The sequence below is a fragment of the Centroberyx affinis genome, unplaced genomic scaffold (genome assembly GCF_046629955.1).
Source record: "Centroberyx affinis isolate AG114_WGS23_722 - 3 ecotype Tasmania unplaced genomic scaffold, CSIRO-AGI_Caff_v1 ptg002205l_1, whole genome shotgun sequence".
NCBI lineage: Eukaryota > Metazoa > Chordata > Actinopteri > Beryciformes > Berycidae > Centroberyx > Centroberyx affinis.
Window position 1 is genome coordinate 73,209 of NW_027280509.1, and position 17,276 is coordinate 90,484.

The 17,276-nt window shown below is 45.5% G+C and overlaps 2 protein-coding genes across 2 annotated transcripts; one reads left to right on the forward strand and one right to left on the reverse strand.

Annotated features, from left to right (window-relative positions):
• Nucleotides 1-579: 579 nt before the first annotated feature.
• Nucleotides 580-2,654, reverse strand: LOC139655191 (BTB/POZ domain-containing protein 17-like). The gene is made up of 2 exons (XM_071532531.1): nucleotides 2,362-2,654; nucleotides 580-1,654 (listed from the first exon to the last, which is right to left on the reverse strand). The coding sequence occupies exons 1-2, from the start codon at nucleotides 2,652-2,654 to the stop codon at nucleotides 580-582; spliced, it is 1,368 nt and encodes a 455-aa protein (XP_071388632.1).
• Nucleotides 2,655-12,945: 10,291 nt separating this feature from the next.
• On the forward strand, nucleotides 12,946-15,115 carry gpr142 (G protein-coupled receptor 142). The gene is made up of 2 exons (XM_071532534.1): nucleotides 12,946-13,108; nucleotides 14,157-15,115. Exons 1-2 carry the CDS (start codon nucleotides 12,979-12,981, stop codon nucleotides 15,113-15,115), a joined length of 1,089 nt encoding a protein of 362 aa, XP_071388635.1. The 5' UTR covers nucleotides 12,946-12,978.
• Nucleotides 15,116-17,276: the final 2,161 nt, after the last annotated feature.

The window sequence follows — 17,276 nt, forward strand, 5'->3', positions numbered from 1 at the left end:
ATGAATGATAAATGCAACAGTGAATCTAGCCAATATGTTCAATCACAATGAACTAACGATGAGGTACTCTGACAACTACTGTGGTATGAAAGCTTATAAGTGGCATGGTAAGTACACAATTGAATATTATGACTAAACACAAAGTATAAATGTGAGCCTGACTGTTGGAGCACCTGACGCTGTTCAACAGGATGACCATGTGGTGATGAATGACAAGTGTTACCCCTTAATTGTGAATGGGGTATAATAGCACCAATATCAAAGCATAGAAAAAATGTTGCAGACACAAGACCTCAAGCTTTAGAGACATCTTGATTGTGTTTTCCATTCAGTATGTTGTACAAAATGCCAGCATTCAGGTACTATCTTGTAATTCATGATATCAAGCTATCATATTATCATTTAGTTGCCCATTGAAAACAGTTGTATGAGACAAGACAGAAATGATCCAAACAACACACACATGAGGAGGATTCAGATCCATGCCCCCATAATGCGATATGAGTGAGATTTTGCTTCCAGGGAATAGTATGTGTACGGTGAGGTAAGGTGGCCATGTCACTGACGGAGGGAGTTGGTTCAGTTCTTGGTAGTTATGAGGGTTTGGTACAGGGGCTTCACTACAATGTGGAGGAAGAGGGAGCCATCAATGAGGTATTCAGACGTCCGGCGGTACAGGTCAGCTTCGGCTAGGAAATCCCCATTTTCTTCCGTGCTCTGGTGGAAGTTGTAGACATGTCTCACCACCACCTTCCCCTGCTGCTGAGCCATCACAAGCACCGTCTTCTGGAAGTTCACACCGGCAAAATCTGCGCTGGAGGTGGCTGGTGTGATGATGACGCGAGGCCGCCCTCCCTCCACGCGGGTGGGCTGCATGGCGGCTGTGTCCGTGTACATAGGCCTCATGCTCAGGGGTAGCCAGCGTGGGGAGAACAGGGCGTTCCAAGTCACTCGCTTGTTGGCATCGTGCCCGCTGGGCCCCAACTGGGTCTGGAAGCTGGTGCTGCGGTCATCGCGCGTGGGGTTGTTGATGACCCAGGGGGACCCCCACAACGGGGACAGGTAGTTCCTGGGCATGAAGAGACTGCAGTTCACGTCAAAGTACTTGGCCATGTGCAGTGGCGAGGCAGAGTGGAACTGGTAGGCCATGTAGAGCAGATCACGCACCGACTCCTGATAGCGAGCCAGGATCGGGGACTGGGTCTGCAGGCGGAAGAGCTCCCGCGGGGGCATCATGGCGTAGCGCACGGCCCTCAAGGCATTCTCCGCGGTCAGACCGTCCGGCTCGTTCTGGATAATCCAGGCCTCCAGCCCCGCGAAGAGCTCCATCTCACTCTGCAGGATGAGGTCGGAGCGCTGGAGCAGGGACATGAGCAGCTGGCTGCTGATGGTCGCCCACTCTCCGCTCTGCAGCACCGAGGACAGGTTCCAGGCCAGGTACTGAAGGCAGCTGTCCCTCAGGGTCACGTCTCCGGCCTGCAGGGCATAATCATACCAGCCCACCACATGGCCCGACACAGAGTCCCGGGCCAGATTCTGGGTCATGTACTGGGTGATCCCCTGCTGGAGTCCCAGCACACGGTACTTTGTAGCCAGCTTGTGTAAAGGGGTGGCCTGTTCCAGACGCAGGGAAATTTCCCCACAATACAGATACCTGCACAGAAAGAGGGTGTGTGGGTGAGTCTACTGGCTGCTGTGGTAGATCTGTGGAATCTACTCTAAAATGATGACATATGTACAAAATATGATCATTGACCATGCAATAGCTGTCCCAGATACATTTCACCTACACCAAGAACCACTATTTTACAAGGCTGCATCTGTCGTAGAGCGAATGCTGGCATTATCTTGAGTATCTCCAAACCACATCACAACTCCTAACAAAAAGGTGAAGCAGAGCAATGCTATTTATGGTGCCACTCTATGGAAAGGCCCAGCACACAATGCAGTCACCTTCTACGCTGGTAAAAAGCAGATCTAGTGCAGATTTTAATCAATATGCTACCTCATTAGCATTTGAGATGAAAAGGTTTTGGTATGTATTGATCATCTTCCCAACTTGGGCATCTAGATGTCCTGCTGCTACACCACACACTGCTAGAGAGCAACCCAGCAGTTCATTGATGGGTTCATTTGTTTTGTAGTCAGTGCCATACTCATCATTGATTGTTGGCCCTTCAGATGTAGGGCTGCAGTTGCACATTTCATCCCAGTAGAGGGCATGCTGACTTAGTGAAATTGAATTAAGCCGAGAATTGATATGAATCCCAAGGACACATAACATGCCCCCCCTCCGTCTGCTATCTCCAAATATCACATTCAGATATAATTTCCTTTTTTATTACAATTCCTCTGTCTCACCTAATGAACTTGTCAAACACAGCGGCACAGTCAGAGCTCTCTTTGAGGACCAGGGTGCTGCTATTGCGGCTAAGCAGCATCTCCTCAAAAGCAGGGCTCTGCAGGGAGAGCACCAGGGAGTGGGCCTGGATCACCTTCACCTCATCTGCATTGGCCGTTTCTACCCTCAGGGACACATCGCTGCCGTTTCCCTGAGCCAGCAGGGCCTCCAGACGCTGCACCAGGGTCAGGGAGTGGCTGATGGTGTCCCCTCCACCACCAGCCCCATCTTGGGTCCCATCCACTTTCAGCATGCCTAGCGGAAGGGGAGGAGGAATAGGTTGAAGTAAATATGATATGAGAAGTGAGAATTAGGATTAGTGATTGGAGACAGGGAAAACGGGTGATTAGAATACTGTATCATGCAAGAGAAGGGGTGGGGGTATGTATGATGGCCAGATACAGACAATGGGGCAGTATCATCCAAATCCATGGCATCGATCAGCCCAGCTGCACTGGTTGTCTGGATAATGAGGAATTGTGGGTCACGTTTAATTAAAGCTTTGTCCCATCTGCGGCTGATAGGCTGCTGCTGACCCCCCCCCCCCCCCCCCCCTCGGAGACTGCACTGTCACTGCCACTGCCAGGATCTGAGCTTTGATTCAAATTAACACAGTGTGGTTCCTCTTTCCGATTCTTGATAAATATGTCATTTGTGACACTTCCTTTCCCCCTGATAAAAAACGGAACAGGATGGGAACTCAGTTGTGCAATGTTACATTTAGGCTGTGATGTTCCCTTTAAATCACAATCTGGCCTAAAACCACAGTTTCTGGTGTGACTTATTCACACATAGGACAGTGGAAACGTGATTGAAAAGGGTCAAAAGAAATCCCTCCTGTTTGGGTGGAGAAAGAGTTTTGACTGGTGTCTGGAGGTTAAATGACAGCTGAGGGTAACCTTTCATTGTTAATGAAGATATCAAATGCACGAATGAAGAATGACTGACAGATTAGTTTTCATAAGGGGGAATCGATCCATCATTCTGTCATCTAGAATTAATTCGGTCATTTTAATTGGTATTATTATGAGTTTGGAAAATATGACAGAGTACCTGCTGTTTTCTGGATAGGCCCTATTTGTAGCAGAATACTTAGTGTCACAGTCTTAATGTGTGAGTAACAATCAAAAAGCAGAAAAGCATTAGTCACACCCACTTACAATATTCCCCCTGGCATGAGCACCCAGAATCATCAAACAAATACAAACTAGGATTGTTAAATTCTTAGTGTTGCTATGCCCCGAGACAAAGCATCACTTATCTCAAAATGTGACAATATTAGACTACAAATAACCCAAAACAACACAGCTTTCATTCTCCATAATACAGTGTTAGTCATTAAGGTGCAGCTAGAGCAGCATTGGTATTGGCTTACCTGCAGAAACTGGCCCCATGTGAAGACAGAGAGCCAATAAAAGCGTCCCTATGCGAATCTGGACGAGGACACTGTCTTCCCTGACCATCTTTTCTCCCTCTTGCCTTTACTCAGAATATGAGCTCTGCCAACCTATCCTGCAGTCGTCCTCTCTCACTTCTCGCTGTCTCGTCCCCTTGGGAAAGCTCTGTCCGGATGTGCGCCTCTGCCGCTGTCTGCCCCGTTGTGGAGGAAGAGGGGGTCTGTATCTGAATGTGGGACACGGGTTCTTCTAGGCACATCCGGCCGACCACACAGAACCCCATCGATTGGTGGGTGGAATCTGGCCTAGGTTGTTTCCATGGCTACTGCTTTGATTCTGAGTTTCCTATCCTTGGGTATTACCGCTCGTTGCATGGCATTGATCTGGGGAGTAGGCCATGGGGGACCTCAGACAGCTGTGTTTAGGATGAAGGGGGGGTGTGAGAAGTAGAAGGACTTTGCAGGGGAATGTAGGCTTTCACTGATAGAGAATCAAAGACTAAAAATAGTCTGTTATTCAATCTAACCACAGGTATGCAGGTGAGGCCTAATCTCATGTTTGAGAAACTTTTATTTGGATTGCTAACTGTTATGCTATGGGATGTCGGTCAGAATAGAAGCTTCATAATGTATCTCATGCACAAATCAATTGTTTGGACTTTGTGGCCTGAACATTGATGAAATATCAACAATTCTGGTGAAAATCAGATCAAAGTAGACTACTCATGAGATACAGAATTAGGCCAATAGTGGGATTCAGTGGTTGCTATGTTAGTCTTCACATGATGTTGCATTGTATGTGTGTCAGTCTGTACAGCCAATTCAGTCCATGTGCGTGACACAGTGATCCAAGCAATTTATTCACTGCTTCAGGCTACCGTATGCTTCATTAGAGGGAGTAGATTATAGGATCAATGTAGTAATTCTCTCTTAACGTGTGCAACCAAAATCCTCATTGCTTTTTTTTGAAAACATACATGATCCCAAACTAAAACTCCAGCTCAAGTCGACATGTAAGTAAAAGGCAACAGGTAAGACCCATTGTTAAGATCTGTGCTGTGAGGTTAGTGATCTGCTTCATGGTGTCGTGTCAGTGTTGACCCTTGCCTGTGTGTATGGATCGCATGTGACTGTCAAAGTCGATGGTGATCCCAGAGGACGAGTTCTTCTATCCCAGTCTGACTCTGGATGCAGGAGCCTACTGTGTCTGGCTGTCAGCCAAAAGGTCAATCATACATACAGTGGCCTACATTATGTATTGTCATAGTGTGGATTGGAGTTTTGGTTTCTATTTATTTCTTCCTCTCTCCTCATTTTTTCTTTAACAAGTTCATACTGTTTCGGTCAAGGATAGCTTGAAAAAGAAAAGAAAAGAAACATTGGTTCCCATCTTGATGCTACGTTTCCATTGTGTGTGTGTGTGTGTGTGTGTGTGTGTGTGTAAGTGCAAACGCAAGTGTGAGAAAGACTGTAGCTGAAGCTGTACCAGGTCGATGCTGTAAAAAATAAGGTGTCCGCCAATCAACTGCAGTTAAATAATGGTTGTCACTAATAGTATTTACATCTCATATCCACTAGAGGGCGGACTTGCCGCACCTCATCAGTAGCCAGTATGTGATTGATGAATAGCATTAGAGACAGTCAGATGCTGCTCTTCACCCTGAGCCATGGCCTCGTCATGGAAACGAGCGGATGTCTGTCTGTGATCTGCCACCGGATAAAGCTTCCATCTCCCGCAGCCTGAGGATGGCTTCTAGTACTGGCTACATGTTGTTTTGGTTCCTTCAAATGCACACTGATTACTCAGTCCATTTCAATGGATTGAAAACTAATTGATGCTCTCTAATCACATGGACTATGCACTGGGGATTAATGCTTTCACACAACTGCGTCAGAGCCATTCATTTCACTTAATGCCAATTAATTGAAGTGATTTTGGTGCTTGTTTGTCTTAGTAAAAGAAACACGTCAAAGACAGGGTCTTAATTGAGTGAATCATGTGATATCTGTGCCAGATAGAATCATTGCTGCGGTATGATCTGATGTAATAACACGGAACTGTAAATTCTGCCGTGATAACAAGAAGGGAGCTCAGGAAATTGGAGATAGAGCTCTTGACTTTACTAAGAGATATTTCATGGCAGGACATCAAGTTCACGTAATGTTCCTGCGGTTCCTATGCATGCAAAATTCAACCGATCTGACAGCACCGCCCGGTGCTGATCAATAAGCAGATCAAAGATAAATATTCATAGATTTTTCAGGGGATTTTTTCAGGGGACTAGCCTGCCATGGATAATTTTGCAACATGAAGTCATGGCTGTGTGGCAGAAATACAGCGAGAGACAGTGAGAGAGAGAGAGAGAGAGAGAGAGAGAGTATGTGTGCTTGGAAAACTCCTCATGTTACAGCCACTGAGAGTCTTATTGCTTGAAAGCTGCACAGAATGACAGTTTGGAAGCGGAGGTTGTGGACGGCAGCCAGGATGGGGTGACCTGTGAGAACTGCTCTGCCTCAGCATCAGTTTATCTCACTGCAACAGCTCCATTAGCTCTCGCTTTGTCTTTTTCTCTCACCCCCTCCCTCGCTCAGTCCAGAGGGAGATTTATTTTCTTGTGGCACAGTTGTTTGTGAGGGAGAGGCTGTGGCGAGATAGAGATTGCCTATAACTCTGCTTTGCCGATAGACCCTGCAGGCGTGAAATGGTCTCCTTGAGTTGTAGGCTACATCTGCAGAGATGGTCATTATATCTGAATGTGACCTAGAGGTGCAAAACCTCGTTCATATGGTGACCCGACAATGCAGACTGGAGCGCCTAGTCTCCTTGTTGACAGAGAATATCTATCAACCCTGTGAGTGATGGAGGTTGAGTTTGTAAATCAGTAAATATGGGATTAAATAACATTGTGAGAAGTTAACTGACAGAAATGACAGAGGGCATGAGAAGGTACGTGCATGCACACACACACACACACACACACACACACACACACACACACACCCACACACATACATACATACATACAGGTACCAGCATGCCTCACTGCTCAGCGCCCACTGTCCTCCTGTTTAAAAAGGTCTAGGTCCAGCGATAACAAGCCTAGCGTCACTCTGGTTCACTCATCTTCACCATTCAGAAATGGAAAAATACTGTTCTGCTCCCATTCAAGGGTTACATTTGACCCAGAATCGGGCAGAGAAGACATACTGTGGATTGATGGAGCCATAAAAATGTACTTAATTGTGAGGAACAAAGGGTAGATGATGAGACAATGGAAGGGCAGGAACGGACTCTTACCATTCAACCATAGATTTCAGTTATGTGGCATAGTGTTAGTCATACATAAGACTATTCATATGTTCACCCTTTTGTGCTATAAGCGTGAGAGGAAGAAAATCCAACAAAATACGTTCAATTCTACTTTTCGAGAACATGCAAAGGAGAAAAGTTTATGTCATTTCATTTTTTCCAAGGGAGAACACACCATGTCCTTCCTATGTAGCTGATTACTGTCTATAAAAGTCCAACGAGGACATGGAGGCAGCGCCTGGTTGAAACTTATTGGGCGTGGCGAGGCATATCAGCCGAAGCATTAGTATCATAAAGCAGGAAACATACTGGGCTCAACCGCTCACATCCAGCTTCATCCTTTTTTACCCCCTCTCCACCCCCTTGCCCCCCTTCTACCCCGCCCCCCCCCCCCCCCCCAATCCAATGGGTCTGATTGATAGTGGGCCATGCCTGCGCACGATTGTTGGCCGCTGTATGGTTCATTATTTGCTTGACTGAACCACTAGCGCAGTTTAAGGTCTATTGTGGTGTATGTCAAACAAACACATACAGTGATCATCAATCTATCTGCTGCCCTGAGACCCCTACCCCCTCCACCCTCCTCCCCTCCGCCCCATGCCTATCTGCAGCCCTACGTGTAACAGCGGGGTAGCCATATTGGGTCAAAACTAGTTCACTTAGGCCTCAGTTCGGTTTGCGCGCTGTTTGCCAACAGGCCGGACCGAGCTGATGCATGAATTAGTTTTCCTAATCTGCGCATTTAATCCAGGCCATTTCACTGTTTGCTTTGGAGTCTTGTTATCATCAACAATTTGCAATCGTGAGAAGTGTTTTTTTAGCTAAATTAGGGCCGCATTCGTCTTGCGTGCACAGCGTTAACTTGGCTCGCACATCCGCCAATTTTGATGATTTACTAGTAATTGTGTTAGTTCCAACTGCTGTTAAGAATACACAGATGCAATTAGGAAGCTACTGCTGGGTTTCTTTAATCCTTGGTTTGTCTCCCTGTGTGTCGTCGGTGTAGGGAGGGAGGGGGCACAGCTATATTTGGAGAGTTAGGGTTCATTTGCAGTCTGAACACAACCTGGTCAACCCTCTGAGACCTCGTTAAACCTGATGACAACACACTTCATGTCTGCACAGGTAATACCAGTAAGAAACCTTTTTCTTTTATAATGCCACATTTTATACTCTGTCAAACTCCTTGTGGTTTTACCCTCCTTTTTTCCGCTATTACTTTCTCCACCTCCCTAATTGTCTCTCCACTTCCTATGATCAGTTTCCTCATTCACCTCTTTCCGTCCACAGATCAATCCCTCTCTCTCCCAACTCCTTTGCCCCCTCCCTCTCTCCCTCCCTCCCTCTCTCCCTCTCCTTTTTCACTCCCCTCTGCCTCACTTGTCCCCTCTTCCTTTCTCTCACTCGTTGCAGTGATGTACCGGCTGCTGGGAGCCCAGTTCTCCACCTCCTCCTCCTCTTCCTCCTCCTCCTCCTCCTCCTCCACTTCTCCACAGTGGGTTGAGAGTGTGCAATGTTGGGGACTCTGTAGGAGCCGCCGGGGGAAAGACACAGCAGAGGACAGGCTCTAACCCGGGTGGAGAGTCGCTGTGAAGACTGGATGTGAAGGTAAGAGCCTCCACTTGGCTGCAGGACGCACACACCAACACTGGGACTGACCATACAAGGGAACACAAATCATCCATTCATTGTTTATGCACTATAGCTTGTGAGCTGTTACATTGTAAAAAGGATAAAATGTGACTGTTTCTTCAGCACTGTTATACATCACTGACTTCAGATGCAGATACAGGCATATAAAAGTTATTCAGGGAAACGGGGAGGGTCTGGACTGTTTCACATCTGATTGTTTCATAATCGACATTGTCTTGGATTCCGTTTTTTTCATTTTAACAGAATGTGTTTCAAGTGCTTTCTTGTTATTTCACCCCCCTTCATTACAAGTGCTTTTCGTGAGGCGTTTGTCATCATATTAGCCTGTAATTTCTGCTGCCAAAATGCACTTCTGGATTCTGTCTTCCTAACAACATCGGCCACAGGTCAGCATTTTGGAACTTGTGAACTTTGAGCAGCAGCACAGCTCACGAACTGTGCGATGAGTAAATTCGACTTCTTTAATCGGCAATCATTTTGCCACTCCAGGCAAAATAAACCCTGTTAGAGTCGTCCGATACGTCCCCGCTGACAGACACGAGCGTCCACACAAGCTGTCAAGCCGAACTATAGTTCTCACTTTCCTCGCTAACATTGACGTCTGTTCTCCCCGTGTTGATGTGAAACAGCGATATGTTTAATGTATGGCTATGCTGGCAGGCATCTTTCAGTCCTGTCTCCCAGCGCTGTTGTTTCAGGTGCGCTGTCCCCTAATGAATAATTAAGAGGACTCAGTGAAGCACAGGGACAACAGATAGAATTCAGTTCAGCTTCCTGGGCATTGAACCCCCCGCAGCTCCGCTTTCCCTGCCTCCAGCTGGATCTCAACCCTGGGAAGACCATCTAAAATAGAGTCTTAATCAGGAACATGCTTTGGCCTCTGATCCTCAGGCTGTAGGCTACTATCTCAGCTGCCATGGTTGAAGGGTTTCCGTCCCAGATATGCTTTTCAGGGAGATTCATCTGAGGATATTGCCTGCTGATGCTTGACTGGACCAGTATGATGGAGTCGGTCATCAGTTCTACTGTATATAGTACATTTCCCTTGTGTGAGAAAACTGTCTGACAGTCATGATTGACTGCTAGATTTAATCAAACACATACTAAGAATTTCATCTATAGTGTGAAGGAAGTGATGGAGAGGAGAGCAACTCTATTCCCACCCCTAGAATGTGTTGCGCCTCCGGGACAGGCTGTGATGATGAGACTGCAGAGGAAATTGCCCAAGTATGAAGTGTGATGAACAGCAATTACAGCAACAGAGCCAAGCTTCATGTGTAAAGATTTTATTTACTGCCTTCAGGGTTAAAGAGGAGCGAGAGTGGTGTGGGGGTTATTGATTGGTCGTTGTTTGCAATATTTCGCTCGGCATCCTCACAGCTGCCTCATTCACAACTATCATCTTTCTCTCGGCTGGTCCTGAGACCGGGCACATGAGAAAACGGATCAGGTGTCTTTGCACATAAGAAACGTCAGCTATGCTGTCCTTGCAGTGAGGCAGACCTAACCATGCTGCCTTGTTTCCTCTGTAATGTTATGCAGCAGTGGTGCTTGGGGGAAATTTTAGCTTTGGTTTAGTATTGTACTGTTTTAATTTCCCATGTTGTCTAGCAGTACTGTTAATTTTCTTGTTGTGGAGGTGCTTGTAGCAACTGATAGTGTAATAACTGACAAATAATGTCATAACTTGTCAAAATGTAAGAATGTCCCTTTAAAAGGGGTCAAAAATATAATAAAAAAAATGCAATCAATTGCTGGATATTGCAATAACATTACATTATTATATTAACCAGTGATTATTCAGGGTGAAACATATTTTTAACGGAGGATGTAATATAATATTGACTAATAATGTAATACTTCTAATTGAATGAATTATCACATTATTACTTATTTACTTACTTAATCCTTTTCGTCCCCTATGGGACATAAGGCTACAATCACATTATTACATCATCAGTTAAAATATGGTACACTCCTTATGAAGTATTAATTACTGGTTAATTAATGTAATAATCTAATGTCAGTATTATCTAGCAATTCATTACATGAACAGGTTTTATTACATTTTCAACCCATTTAGAGGGATATTTTGTTACATTTCGTCAAGTTATTACATTATCCAACAGTTTGCATTATCATTGCATTATCAGTTGCTACAGTGGTGAGAGGTGTGTTATTGCCTCAGGTCAAATAGTATAGGGGCGAATGTATATTTGCAGACTCCCTACACTCTCCCCTGGGAGTTGAACTCCTATTAATACCAGGACATTCTATCTCAGCAAGTGGGATACTCTTACATAACAAGGGGTGAAACATGAGCGTGTTTTCATCTGATAAACCGAGCAACCGCTCGCTTATGAGTAGAAAGTTTTTCAGAATAACAACAGAGCGGAATCCCAGCATTCACAAGTACCGAGCACACATTTCTCAAGTTGTTCTAGGACATGTTGTTTTATTTATAGCATTATGCCTTTGTGCCAAAGTGTATAGTGTAATAAAGGCTTCTTATCACGACACATATCTATTACTTATTACTACAGCTGAGACTGGAGAAATGAAAAAAAATATTAGCTGTAAGACAGATTCATTCAGTAGACAGTACAGGCTTGCAAGAGTGATGGTCTGTCATGACCCATATGTGTTACTCTAAATGCTGACATATAATGAAGACATGTGTAAACAACACATGAGTGGTCCGACTTCCTTTCTCTATTCTAGTGAACTGACAAATCAGCATTGTGGAGTATGTTTTTTTTACAGATTACACACAGGCATACAGTATTAGGAGCCACCTGCTGACCACAGGCTTTCTGCCAGTAAAAGGACAAAATACCCATCCATGCTGAAATCTAATGCTAACTGCATCTGAAGAAACTGATGAGGCAGTTTTCAGCGCACCCCCCCACCCCCCACCCCCCCCTTTCTGCACACCTACATATAATGAAACACATTATTGATATTGAAGATTGTTTTTTCGATCTGTGTTTTTCTGTCCAACTTACTCTGCTGGGGTGAATTTGCACAGCTAAGCACAAAGAGGCAGTCTATTTTATGATCACATCCATGCTACAGGCTATAAATTGTGCCAGCCATGTAATGTGTATGCAGGGGTTTGGTGCATGAATGGCCTTTAAATTGGCTGTAATTAAGTTTGCACAACTGTTAGTAAGAGTGATCTCCCTGATCCACTGATTGGGAGATTGAGGCTCCATGAGGACGCTTACGTTGGTTGAGTATCCACAAATGGTTCGTCACTGAAAGCCTGAGAGATAACGCAGGCCAAATATGCCTTGCATGGATGAGCGAGGTAAATTAAGGGAGCAGGCAAAGGAGAGATAGACGGAGAAAAACAGGATGGATGGCACCCGGGTGAAAAGGTGAGACGGGGAGACGGAGACAGAGGGAGGACGATAATGACTTAACACAGGGTGACAGGGTCATCACTGTCTGCCCATCTGTTGTTGTGGACTTCCAGTTTAATCGACTGGGTCCAAACTCCATGGCTTTACTCACCTCCATTAACACAGTTTCTGTCTGGAAAATAAAACAAAAAACACAACTCCGCTACCCAAGCACCATTTGCCTAACATCAATCTCTTGGCACAGCGCAAGATACAATGGCCAGAGGACAGAGCTGCCCACCATCTGTGAATAATGATGTATTGAAATGACAGACTGATATATCAGGTTGATATTGGCCTTTTATTAAATATCAGGTATCTGCCAGTCATTTTGTCCATTGCCAATATATACCAGGAGGTTCCTCTCTGACTACAACTACATAAAACATGTATTTGTTCATTTAATTGTTCAGTTATGTTTTTTTGTAAATTATGTCATCATTTAAAAACCTAATGTATGCCAGAGAATACAATTCTGGGGGAAACACAAAATATCGGCAATATCAGTAAGTTCAGTCTAAAAATATAAGCGTTGGCCATCAAAAAACCCATATTGTTCAAACCCTAATTGAAACTCATGCAAATCCTATTTAGCATTTTTGGATGGCATGGTTGAAGCAACCACTCTTAAAGCAGAACTTAGCATTGCAACTGCACTGCAATTTGCTCCGCTCTGAACTATAATAAGTCCACAAACTTACAAAGTCAACAGTTTTCCTTTTTTTTTCTTGCATTCTTGGTTGAAACATCAACTCAGTGTCCTGACAACATTTCTCTATCCCTCTGTCTCATTTCCAGGAGAAGCGACAAGGTCATGAATGACTGGCCCAATGTGACGGTGGCCAGCCACCAGGAGCGGGACCTGGAACCTGAGAAGTCCAAATGTGTCTTGGGCTTCATCCCTGTGATCTACTACAGCGCTCTACTGTGTGTGGGAGTACCAGGTACACATCAAATATAATGCAGTGAATCTTCAAATGCATTAGTTGTGTTTACATTGAACCGCAATCAATGCGTAAACCAAGCACTATTTGTATCTCTCCATTGATATCTATTCATACTGAAAGTGATAACTGCACAAGATGAAGGGAATCAGTGCACAAGGGAGTTAGTACATTACTTGTGCATTAGTGGACCAGTGTGATAATATACTGTAGTAGCACATGATCCAGCAGTGAAGGCTCCTTCCACAGGTCAGATTACAATAATCTAATAGTATAATAATCACTTTCTGTTTGAGTTTATGAGTATCCATCCATCTGTCCCTCCCTCTAGCCATCCATCACTTCTTTGGCGTCTCTCCTTCTTGTCACTCTACATGCCTCCCACACCCTGAGCCAAAATGTGTCCAAAATTAACATCTCAACAATCCAGAGAGGGGGGGGAAAAAAATACCAGTCATTTTGATGGACAGCGTTCACATCAGCATTGTTGTCGTTACTGGGCTGGGCCTACATGACAGACAGGCAGGCTGATAGCAGTGAGTTGGTATTGATCCAGCGGTGGATGAGAGGGGTGTGTAGATGGGTTCAAAACAAGATCGGACGCCTCGCAGCAAAGCCTCCAGATGACCTCTGGGCCGCATCAAGGGCATGGCAGAGTAATTGCCCCCAAAGGGAAATAAAAAAGGCCAGAGGGCCAGAGTCAACAACTGTAGGGGCGAAGAGGTCTAAGACTGGCCGTGTTCTCCAAATAGCTGCGGTGGAAATATCCTGCTGTTGACGAGATGTTTGACAAAAACAGACTGTATATAAATACTTACTGGAAGATAGATGAGACGCTCTGCCGACAGACAATTAAAATCAATGTTTTGTAACTCATACTGCTGTGAATGCACGCACATGATATTTTGTACAAAACAACAGGACTGCTTAACCCCGTCTTCCTACAAAGGAATGCAGTGCAATATGATAAACAGCAGCTAACATGATCTTGTTTTCTCTGTTCCTCTGTTTCTTTCTCTGTCTGTGTTTGTCTCCCTCACTCTATCAGTGAATATTCTGACAGCGGTGGCCCTGTCCAGACTGGCGTCCCGCACCAAGAAAGCTCTATACTACTACCTACTGGCGGTGACAGGCTCGGACATCCTCTCCCAGCTCTTCATCATCTTCGTCGGCTTCCTGCTGGAGACGGCCGTGTTCCACCGGGAAGTCCCCGTCCTCCTGCTGCACTCGGTCAGCGCCGCCGAGTTCGCCGCCAACCACGCCTCCATCTGGTCCACCGTCCCCCTCACCGTGGACCGCTACGTGGCGCTGTGCCACCCCCTGCTGCACCGGCAGATCAGCTACCCGGCGCGGGCCAGGAAGATCATCGCGGCGGTCCTGCTGCTGTCGCTGGCGTCGGGCGTGCCCTTCTTCTGGTGGTCGGACATGTGGAGGAACAGCCACCCGCCCACGGCGCTGGACACCGCCCTCATATGGACGCACGTGACCATCATCTACTTCCTGCCCTGCAGCGTCTTCCTGGTGCTGAACTCGCTTATCATCCACACGCTGAGGGTGAGGCAGAGGCAACAGTGCTGCCAGGAGGAGTGCGGGCCCCAGGCGGCCCCTCGGCGGCGCCTGGGCAAAACCACGGCCATGCTGCTGGCCATCACCTCCGTGTTCTCGGTGCTGTGGGCGCCCAGGACCGCGGTGGTCATCTACCACCTGTACGTGTCCTCGGTTCACCGCGACTGGCGCGTCCACCTGGCCTACGACCTGTCCAACATGCTGGCCATGCTCAACACGGCCGTCAACTTCTTCCTCTACTGCTTCGTCAGCAAGCCCTTCCGCGACGCCGTGCGGGACGTCCTGCTGCTGCGGGGGGGTCCGCCGTACGCTCGGCGCACCCTGCGCCAACAGCAGGCCCCGGCCAACGCGTCCATTTCGTCTCTGTACAGCGGGAACAACAAGCGCTCGCAGCGGGACTCCACCCCGCTGCCACCTCGCAGGGCCAGCAAAACCGTTTGACCCCGTGACCTCCGCCTCTTAATCCGACACACCCCCGCGTCCCACGTTCCCATGAGCACTTATGACCTCAGAGCCACACACTGCGTTCCAGCCATGTCCATGGACAGCTGCCAATCAGCCTCGAGCTTTCTCAAAGGGCCTAAAATGAACTGAACAGTCACAGGCCGTATGTTTTTTGTATTATAACGTGTCATTGGTTGTTATTTGTCCACGTAAATCAGATGAGATGACGCCGTATTTATTTTTCTTGAAAGGAATTTGGCTAAATAAATCTTTTCCATATATGGTAGTAATACGTGACAAGATATTTTTTGATATTGTCTAAGAGAAACAAAAAAAGAATGACAGACCATTTGTTTTCTCTGTGATGAATCCAGTGGCTGTGGTAAGTACACAGAAGGCAGAAGAGTGAGGAGAGATGAAGCTATCATTTGCATGCTGCTAAGTGTGATCCATTCATCAGCCCAGTCCCACTTTGATCATGTCAAGTGGCGTTCAGATTGCTTCAATCAATTTCCCTCATGCTGCAGAAGGACCGCAAAGGGAGAAACGAGAGAGTTTCAATTTTTACTGGCTGCTATCATCTCCTCTAAAGATGCTGAATGCCCAAATGACAATCAGGCTTGCTGAGCACAGCCAATCGAGCAAAGAAATCGTCCTCCATTTCAACAGTGCGCTCCCAGGCACAAAAACCACAGCTGCTAAGGCGAGTGTTTATTTTGTCATGAAATGCAACTCGATGGAGCCTTAAATGAAAGCTTGCTGTCTAAGCAGCAGGAGTGAAGATCCTGCTTTTCAAACAGCCCCTCCGCTGCATCACCCCCGTGGGCTCGGCTCTAGCTAAACAAACCAAAGATTAGGCTGATGGTCTGCACAAACACACACACTCACAAACACACGCACGCGGGAAGGTACACACACTCTCATGCATGTACGAACGCGTGCACACACACAGATGTCGGCTGGTACATTTCCATTCGCTACAAGCTTTTTCAGAGCCTGTATACATGTAACATCACTGCGACACGTTGAACCACTAACTCAATGATACGTGATTGCTATGTGATGTTACCTCTCATCAAAAGTAAGAGATCTGCACTTACACTAGTGGCGTCAGCATTGCTAATTTGCATATGCGATTTTATTTAACAAGATTTGTAAGAGCCATCTGTTGTTGAAGTGTGCGCATTTTTTAATTGAGGCCCTTGGGAGTGGTGAGCCGTGTTGTCAGCTTGATCTTTCACGCAGCACTAATATGTTAAAAGGCTTTTCTGCCAGCTTCTACTTTTGTCTGAATACATGTTGATGGATGGGTTATTTATATAGCATATTAAATGCCTTGACATTAAATTCTGACAGGCAGATTTTGAAATAACATGCTGCAGCCACACTCAAAGCTAGACTAGGTATTTAGATAAGTGTTGGAACTGGCCTAAAAACGTCTATCAAACTATTATACATAATTTTAATTTCATGTACTGTAGGGCCCACAGCATAATATTAACAGATATTGTAAATGATTTGATTTGTCAATGATTTTTTTTATATATATATTTTTAAATTTCTATCTGGCATAATGATTGTGTTAAAATGTGTGTTAAATGGCAGCTTAGATACTCGTGTCTCTTTATAATTACATTCCATCCAACTGTGAAGTCTCCATGGATGAAAGGAGATGGATGCCCTTGATGTAATACAACATTGCTCTGTTTTTATTCTGTGTAAACTAGCATATGGAGAGATATCACTGGCACAATTTGAGAGCTTGAAGCTAAGTTTTGACTCTGCAGGAATTAATTTGTACTGTTGAGAAAACACTGACAGAAATCCCAGGCTTCGTAGCAGTGAAAGCTGCTGAAGGTGCTATTGCTTTACATGTAAAAATGTTGTAGCTCCATTATATGTAACCATTAATCCCATTAATACAAACATTAAGTTGCAAGCATTCAAAAATTCAAACTGGAATTCCGAACATCGATTTTTCATTTCAAGTGTGCAAAACTTTCTTATGACCACAGAACCTCAAATGCGAGTACAAATTAATTCCTGCAAAGATCCAATATTTACTTTCAAAATTTAGCTTCAGGCTTTCAAATTGTGTCAGTGATATCTCTCCATATCATCACAACCAGTTTTTTATGCTTCAGAGAGCAATGAGGTT

Excerpts from the sequence above, each read along its gene's own strand:
- LOC139655191 (XM_071532531.1), bottom strand. The coding sequence starts at position 2,654 with ATGCTGAAAGTGGATGGGACCCAAGATGGGGCTGGTGGTGGAGGGGAC. Across the intron at positions 1,655-2,361 it reads GTGTTTGACAAGTTCATTAG|GTATCTGTATTGTGGGGAAA; the intron begins GTGAGACAGAGG and ends CTTTCTGTGCAG.
- gpr142 (XM_071532534.1), top strand. The coding sequence starts at position 12,979 with ATGAATGACTGGCCCAATGTGACGGTGGCCAGCCACCAGGAGCGGGAC. Across the intron at positions 13,109-14,156 it reads ACTGTGTGTGGGAGTACCAG|TGAATATTCTGACAGCGGTG; the intron begins GTACACATCAAA and ends TCACTCTATCAG.